This window comes from Maylandia zebra, linkage group LG19, assembly GCF_041146795.1.
Source record: "Maylandia zebra isolate NMK-2024a linkage group LG19, Mzebra_GT3a, whole genome shotgun sequence".
In the NCBI taxonomy this organism is placed as follows: Eukaryota; Metazoa; Chordata; class Actinopteri; order Cichliformes; family Cichlidae; genus Maylandia; species Maylandia zebra.
In genome coordinates, this window is record NC_135185.1 from 25,902,498 (window position 1) to 25,910,878 (window position 8,381).

The window sequence follows — 8,381 nt, forward strand, 5'->3', positions numbered from 1 at the left end:
ACTAAATGCTAATGCTCTTGTGTTTTAAGACATTGTGGGGAAAATGACTTTGTCTGCGTTACCACAGAAACACTTAAAACACAGCACTGTACATTATGTATACTCACTAGCCACTTTATCAGGTACACTTAACATCTATGATACGACTGTCTCAATCCATTACATCCCAAAAGTGCTCTGTTCGATTTAGATCTGACGACTCCTGAGCCAATTTGAATACTAACCTTCTTGTCACATTCAAGCTTTGCGACATGTGTGACATGGTACGTTCGCTTGCTGGAAGCAGTCATCAGAAGATGGGTACAGGCATCTGTACATCTGACGGGTTCAGGGATGGACGGTAACAATACTCAGGCAGGCTGTGGCTTAGCTGGTACTAAAGGGCCCAAAATGTGCCATTAAAAGAACCCCCACATCATTACACCACAACTAGCAGCCTGATCCACTGATAAAAGGCAGGGTGAATCCATGCTTTCACAAGTTCTCAATCTACCATTTGAGTGAAACGGCAGAAATTGAGATTCAAAACAGATGTTTTTCCAGCCTTGTATTGTCCAATACAAGCCTGTGTGAATAGTAGCCTCAGTTTCCCGTTTCCTGTTCCTGCTGGTTTGAGACAAATGCTGTAGCTGCTGTAGCCTGTCTGCTTGGTGCATTCAGAGATATTATTCTGCATCCCTTGATTGTAGCTAGTTATTATTTGAATTACTGTTGCCTTCCTATCAACCCATAGCAGCCTGACCATTCTCCTTTGACCTCTTCCATCAACAAGGCATTGGCACACAGGATATAATTCCCAGTAAACCTTGGATAGTTGTGGGGGAAAATACCAACAGATCAACAGTTGCTGAGATACATAGATCAGCCCACTTGGCACCAACAACTAAGTCACTTGAATTACCTTTCCCTCTCTTGGTTATGCTTAGTTTGAACTTCAACAGGTCTTCTTGGCCATGTATGCATTTCTAAATGAATTGAGTTGCTGCCATGCGATTGGCTGATTGGGTATTTGTGTTAATAGGAAATTGCGAAGATGCCTACCTAATGAAGTAGGCAGTGAGCGTAATTCAGTAAACAAAAGCAAAAATCATGGCTTTACTTCTAATTAAAACATTTTCAAATAAAAAATTATTTCAAAAGATGCTGTTGTTAAGACGTTTAATTTTTTTGTGTGAGAATAAGCTGAAGATTTTCTACCTTCCTTGACTGATGTTCCTCTTGCTGATAACAACAAACCATTTGCTTTTGTTCTCATGACTGAGACACTGACATCCTACATGTGATGTATGTTCAAACTGAGGTGTATTTATAAGACAGACTTTTTATAATACACCTCACATGCTGGCTGATCCTGATTACAAGTTACAACACAACTGCTTTTGATAATCACACAGTTACAATTATTATTCAGAAGGCTGTTTTTAAGTAAATAAAGACAAAGTGGATGTATATCTTAACTGATTATATTAGTTTGGTTTTTAGAGATATGTGTTAGTACTCTGCTTTTATTGTCTTCCAGTCCTGAGAGAGCTGTAACACATTGTGAAAATAAATGGGTACATTTGGTACTGCTGGAAGTCAATAATCAACTGGGAATTGGCATGAAGGTGCAGGCAATGCCATGCTTAGTTTGACACAGAGAGGCATTTCATCACTCCAGTGATTTATATTTATTATTTACGATTTTTCTTTCTTTTTTTGCACTTCCAGTTTGGGTGTAAACTGTAAGAGAAATTGTCCTTCTTTCCCATTAAAAAGACTTCAAATGGAAATAAAGCGGGATTCTTTTTTTGTTCTTATACTGAGCTTAACCACATGGTGAACCCTGACTGCTCATGCCCAAGCAAGCTAGAACTTATAATTTAAAGGCCTGGGTGTCATGAACTGCTGCACCATCTCATCTGTGACTTGTTTTCGCCTCTCTTGATGCTGGGCAATCATTGGCTGCAGAGTCTCAATCAAAATCTTCTTCAGCTCTCCTGTTAATAGAGCCCCACTTGTGTAGTCCTGCAAAAGAAGAGATTGAATGAGTACAGGCAGAGGGGAAATAAGAGGATGAGGGAAGGAGGGACTGACAAACAGTTCAGATTCTACTTCCTCACCTCTTTTATCTTCTCCAGCTTTTCATCATCCTCCAGGAAGAAGGTCAGATACAAGAAAGAGACATCTACCTCTGTGTTGCCACCATACTTTCTGTGCTCTTCCACGGTATCTTTTCCTCCCGAAAATGCGTGTTTGTTGATCTGCGACAAATTATTACAGGTCAGAGTAAATCAGACAGCAAACACAGATATTTTGAATCTGAATAAGAGTAAAGAGCAGCACCTTATTTTTGATCTGTTTGGGTGTGTCAGTGAGGAAGATAGATGAGTTGGGGTCGCTGGCGCTCATCTTAGTCTGCGCCCCCTGCAGGGCAGGGAAGAAAGTGGAGTGCAGCAGGGCTGGTTTGAGGAGGCCGATCCTTGGAGCGACATCACGGGTCATTCTGAAGTAGGGGTCCTGAGAATGTGAGAAGACGGATAAGAACATAAATAACTGCATACTGTGAACACCACTGTACATTACGGGTTGCTACGTATTGATTTAATGGCGTCTTGACCTGGTCTATGGCACAGGGGATAAGACACGGCACATCTTTTTTGCCGCCGAATATCTGCGGGAATGAGCTACTGAAGGACGGAGCTGCCTGGATGGCTGGAAAACTGATCTTTCCTGGACGTATTAAAAACCCCCAAAACAAAAACATACCATTACATACCAAGAAGTTATCACACAATCACACTTATAAGTAAAATAAATGATTAGATGACATAATTTCAGTCATTTTACCAATGCAGTCGCTGTCTGTGAAGCCAAAAATGCCTTTAACCTGGTTAAATGTCACATGCTTCTGGACCTTTACCACATTTCTGTAGAACTGAGGTGATGCACTGCAGAATATAATACATTGAAATGAGAATCAAAACATTTCTATTCATCTGAATTGGAAAAAATATGGATCTATACACACACAGTTCTTTATTTTTTTAGTTGTTTTGAAACAGTAATGTCAACACCAAGGTCTACCAGATAAACATATAAAGATAGTCTCTTGGCATATTTTACCCCATGTAGTCAAGGTCTGAGAAGATGAAGGTCTTGTTGACATCAAAGCCACAGGCGATGATATCCTTGGCATTTTCCACAGTGAAGCGATGACATTCCTCAAGTGTGAGATCTTTCCACAGGTATTTCTCGTCATCGGTCATCTGGACCACGAGGGGGATGTCAAACACATCCTGAAGCCATCTGGAATGAGGACACTACCTTCAGTTTGAACTTAGTCTAAAAGTCTAAACGTAAAATTCACTGAGCATGGAATCAATAATTTTAGATATTGAACACAATATTGCGATCAGGCTGAGAGATGTCACAGAGCCACTTAATGCTTTAAATTTCATTGACATCACAGAATTAAGAGGTAGAACTCACTTGGTAAAGATGAAAGGGATGAGGTGACCAACGTGCATGGCCTCTGAGGACGGACCTCTGCCGGTGTAAAGGTAGAAGGACTTGTGCTTTTCATACGCATCTAAGATCTGATGCATATCTCTGGCAGAAACAGTAATAGGAAGGAATTATCAATGTGTGTTCTCAATACACTCCTATCTTTATGTTTTCATTTGGAATAGCAAGTAAACATTAACCATGATTCAACATTACTGATGACGTGCCATATAATCATTTACAAGACCATCTTTTCAACAAAAGTTGGTAAATTAGAAACAACAAAACCCATGGAAAGCTGACCTGTGTGAGAAGAAGATTCCTCTTCTTAGGAAGTGATGGGCTCTCTGTCCCGAGACTTTTTCTATTCTTTCCAACAGCTCCTTGTCAATTTTACTGCTGCCAAACCTCACTAGGGAGTGACATCACACATTCACCAGTTATTCAGCTTAAATTACCTCATATTAATGTATTAGTGAAGTACAGCTCTTGAAGTGAAGAATTAAAGCTCATTGAAAAACCCACCTATGAGTTTATCATAATCTACTCCTTTGGTGCTGGAAGCAGAAACATTCCACGGGTCAACTAAGTCTTCTCCATCACAGTCATCTGCTGCAGGCCCATTGTTTGACACAATCAGGTTTTCTGAAGGTGGACATCCTGCCTTATAATCTTGGCCCGTCATCTGTTTATAGTCCACTTTCAACTTTAGCAGCAGCTGGACAGCAGCATCGATTTCAGCCTGGGGAAACAAAACAATTGTATTAGATGATAGATATCCCAATAGAAATGACACAGTGACAAACTGTTGTAGAAACAATGGTTTTTTTGTATTAATATGTGTGTGTGACCCCTTCTTATTCTGTTGAATCAGTGTTGCATTTATAGCATGTACACACTGGCCAATTTTTTTCTTACTGCTCTGCGTAAGTCAGTAAATAAGATTCCTTCTAAATCAACTGTCTCATGTTTACTGCCTGGAATCTACATGCAGCAACACCTGATTTCTCTATCTGAGGAAGCATGTATACCTGAAGGTGAAGTGGAGAGAGTGAGAGAAAGATGTCTGCATTACTAAAGCAAAAAAGAAGGACAAAGTCAGACTGTAAAAGACGATTTCCGAAGTCCGAGGAGAAAGCCAGACGCTCAAGTTGTTAAAAAGAAAGTTTGGACTGATATGAAAACGGACTTCAACAAAAAGAAGAAAAAAGGTGGAGGACAAGGAGCATGTGATCTTTCAGCCCTAGATGAGAAATTAATTGCAATTAAAAAACAAAAACAAAAACCCACATAAAAACAAACTCTCCTGATTCTCCAGCATCCATGGGATGCCAAGGAATTAGGATATAATTGATGACATCCAACATTGATATAAGTTGTTTTTTTAATGAAAGATAAAATTATTTGGAAATGTTTAAAAGGTTAAAGCCTACAGCTTTCCATAACTATAGTTTTCTTTACATGGAATTAAAAAAAATGCAATAATAATTCTGTGTATTGTGTGGCTCATGTTGCTTTGGAAAACTGTAAACAATGGTCGACAGGCAACAACACTAACAACAATAATATTAATAATAACAAGACATTATTATTATTATTTAGTATGATTATTATTATTGGTGGCAGTAGTCATTTTAAAGACCAGGTTTCCATTTGTGTGTTCGTGAAGTGAGTGGGACTTCTAATTTCTTCTGTAAGTGTGGACGACTTCAGGTATAAAAATATTGATATGTCACCAATTTGTTTGTGAAATGTTCATTCATATGCATGATTTATGCACAAATTTGTACATATCCACTGTTAGCAAATGAGGAGCAATGTCAGAATTACAGTACATGTAATTACAATACACCCATCAGGAGGAGGTCCTCCCTTTGCTGCCAAAACAGGCATGGACACCAGACCTCTGAGGATTTAATGTGCAGTCTATCATAATATTTTTGAATGGACCCTCAATGCTCATTGGAGTGGTCAAATAGTGCCATTGCCATGGTGGTGTAACGGTGGCACATGTCAAAGTAACATCCATTCCACATGAATACCAGTCAAAATTTTCATAGTAATACAATGATCAATGATGACCAGTGTGGTGAGTAGGGCTGCCACAAATGATTATTTTGATAGTCGACTAGTCACCGGATATTTTTGCAATTAGTCGACTAATCAGATCATGCATCCATTGGACGTAAAACATACAGCTTATTGCACCAGCATGCATCTGCTCTTATATAACTATCATCAGTGTTGGGGAGTAACGGAATACATGTACCGCCGTTACGTATTTAAAATACAAAATATGAGTAACTGTATTCCGTTACAGTTACCGTTTAAAAAGGTGGTATTCAGAATACAGTTACTTTGTTGAAATAAATGGATTACACTGCGGTACTTTCCTGTTTCATTTTGTCGCGGGTCAGGACTGTTTGGGTTTTGTTTGACAGCTACGTTCTGTTGTTCCAGGCGGCAGCGTTACGGTTGCCATGGTTACAGGGCGCCGCTCTCTCTCTCTCTCTGCGACTGTGTGTTTCCTGGGTGAGAGAGCGCCTTTTCGTTGCTGTTGTTGTTGTGCTAAGCTAACAGGCAGAATGCTACAATGCTCTAAAGAATGTAGCATCATGGGCAGTGTAGTCCGTGTTGCAGGGAGAATGGACTGCCATACACATTATGGGTCTGTGAGCGCGAGGAGGGAGAAAAAGGGGAGTGGAAAGGTACGAGTTGTCATCGAGGAAAAACGGGAGCTGGAAGCATGTAAATATAATAATAACCACTGCAGCCAAGAAGAGTGCCTGATGAGCCCAGTTGTAAGTAAGCTATTAAGACTCGACTGTACACCGTGTTCGTGTTTTCCTCCGAAAACAATAAGTTGCGTTGGAGCAGTCTTTCAACGCCTCTCTCTGTCTCTCGCAAGAAAAGTTGACCCACACAACAAAGTAAAGCTATTTTTCGGCTACAAGCCGACAGGGACCCCGCTGTATTAGCCAGAGGTCCCTTTACTACAGTTCGGAGTCGCGGACCTTCAGTAATAGTAATAAATCACACAGCAATAGTACATTCACGTTGTTGTAAAAAGCATGATAATATATTAAGTAATCCAAAGTATTCAGAATACGTTACTGTCATTGAGTAACGTAACGGAATACGTTACAGAATACATTTTGGGGCATGTATTCTGTATTCTGTAATGGAATACATTTTAAAAGTAACCTTCCCAACACTGACTATCATTAGCTTACAGCTTTAAGTGTTTAAGATATGTGCTAACTAAAAATAAAGACAAGATGATAGTTTATTAAATGTTAATGACATTTGCAGATTGTTTCGGTGAAGTTTAATAAACTCCTTGCTATCTAAAATATAACAGGACACCGGAGTATATTCTCGAGCATCTCATGCTCAGTTGTCTGCTTGACGTTTATTCAGCTGGTCAAAGGAGCTTGCAAAGACTGTGTAAAAACTATAACTTTAATCTCAACCAAACCGATTTACTCAGGAACAAATAAAATACTAAAAAAAGCCAAACAATAACATTTGTAAGTTATCTAAGTGACTTATATATGTTTAACCTGAGTAGCGAAAGACAGCAGTGGGTTTGAAAACGATTTGCCGGGAGTCCGGTGCTCTCATGGGCTCCAGTGAGCCTTGCCCCCGGCTAGCTATCGAGCTAGTGGGTAACAGACGTCTCCGAAAACGTCGGAGTGCTTTTGAAAATATGTGGTGTCTTGATAAACTGAGCAGATATTTGAGGTTCACACAGCTACATTCTGAAAATATGTTAAACGTTTATTTTGTGACACAGAAAGAATAATAAGACTAATATCAAAACTAACTAGCTGCCGCCATTGTTGGAAACTGAGCTGGGCTGGGCTGCGCTATGAATTCTGGGACAGAGCTACTTCTTCTTCTTCGGGGTTTAACGGCAGCTGGCATCCTTGTACATGCAGTGCTGCCATCTTCTGTTTCAGTCCGGTATTACACTCTTAAATCCTACTACTTATTCCTGCGTCTTTTGTGATCTTACAAAGCTTCAAACGACGCATCGACTATTAAATCAGTCATCGACGGTTTTGATAGTCAACGTAATCGTGACTAGTCGACTAATCGTGGCAGCCCTAGTGGCGAGTAACTTTAATGTTGTTGATGATCACTGTGTGTCACGATAGAAAAGAGTGTTCAGGAAAATCATCTGTTCACCCCTTCTGTGAATCTGAAATTACAATTTGCATTTGCACAGTGATAGAAATGTAAATCTCGAAAAACTCACTTTCTCTGCTTTAGCTGATTTCAAGGATCTGACTTTCTCTCCTTGAGCATTCAGTTTCTCGAAAAGCTCCATGGGACTCATGGTTCCTTCGCCATCGCCTTGACAGTCTGTCATCTTCTTCACAGCAAAATATGAAGTGAAAAATAGTTCATATCCAAATATACATGTCATAAACGAATGTTACATGTTCTGACAAGGATCAGTTTTATACCTAATCCAATTATCTTCTACAGAATGTGTGTATATACTTAAACAGCACCTGAGTTAACTGCCATATGCGAAAATAACAGCAGAGCTGGTAGTGCTAGCTAATCGTCCTATACTAAACACAAACTACACTTAGCTCATGCTGTCATGTTTAATAATTTATATAGTCATGTATCATATATCCAGCTCATTATATTTCTGATTAAATATAGTGACAAGTCGGTATACCGTCAGTATTCTTCACACGCAGTTGACAGCTCACTCATTCAACTTGCATCAGCCTGTGTGATGTAGTGTTTGGGTGAAAGTCTTCCCAGGCAAACGACCTTATTCATTGGTTCCGCGGCGAATTAACCCACCAGAAAAAAAGTACTACTTTGGGAATTCGCTTACGTGAATATTACACATATAAATTTTGATATATAAT

At 39.6% G+C, this 8,381-nt stretch overlaps 1 protein-coding gene across 2 annotated transcripts; it reads right to left on the minus strand.

The window, feature by feature from the left end:
• Positions 1-1,144: 1,144 nt before the first annotated feature.
• wars1 (tryptophanyl-tRNA synthetase 1) lies at positions 1,145-8,325 on the minus strand. 2 transcript variants are annotated; one of them, XM_004540451.2, is made up of 11 exons: positions 8,183-8,325; positions 7,748-7,864; positions 4,012-4,228; positions 3,790-3,898; positions 3,472-3,591; positions 3,106-3,288; positions 2,830-2,930; positions 2,600-2,712; positions 2,326-2,499; positions 2,103-2,243; positions 1,145-2,007 (listed from the first exon to the last, which is right to left on the minus strand). In XM_004540451.2, exons 2-11 carry the CDS (start codon positions 7,859-7,861, stop codon positions 1,849-1,851), a joined length of 1,431 nt encoding a protein of 476 aa, XP_004540508.1. In that variant the 5' UTR covers positions 7,862-7,864; positions 8,183-8,325; the 3' UTR covers positions 1,145-1,848. The 2 variants fall into 2 exon arrangements, with proteins under 2 accessions (XP_004540508.1, XP_004540509.1); XM_004540452.3 differs by having other exon boundaries at positions 7,748-7,861; positions 8,183-8,320.
• Between the last annotated feature and the right edge of the window lie 56 nt (positions 8,326-8,381).

Bases quoted from the DNA above. Each gene is read 5' to 3' on its own strand.
- wars1 (XM_004540451.2), bottom strand. From the start codon at position 7,861: ATGACAGACTGTCAAGGCGATGGCGAAGGAACCATGAGTCCCATGGAG. The intron at 4,229-7,747 runs GTGAGTTTTTCG...TTGTTTCCCCAG, and splicing joins AATCAGCTAAAGCAGAGAAA to GCTGAAATCGATGCTGCTGT. The intron at 3,592-3,789 runs GTCAGCTTTCCA...TGTTTCTGCCAG, and splicing joins GGAATCTTCTTCTCACACAG to AGATATGCATCAGATCTTAG.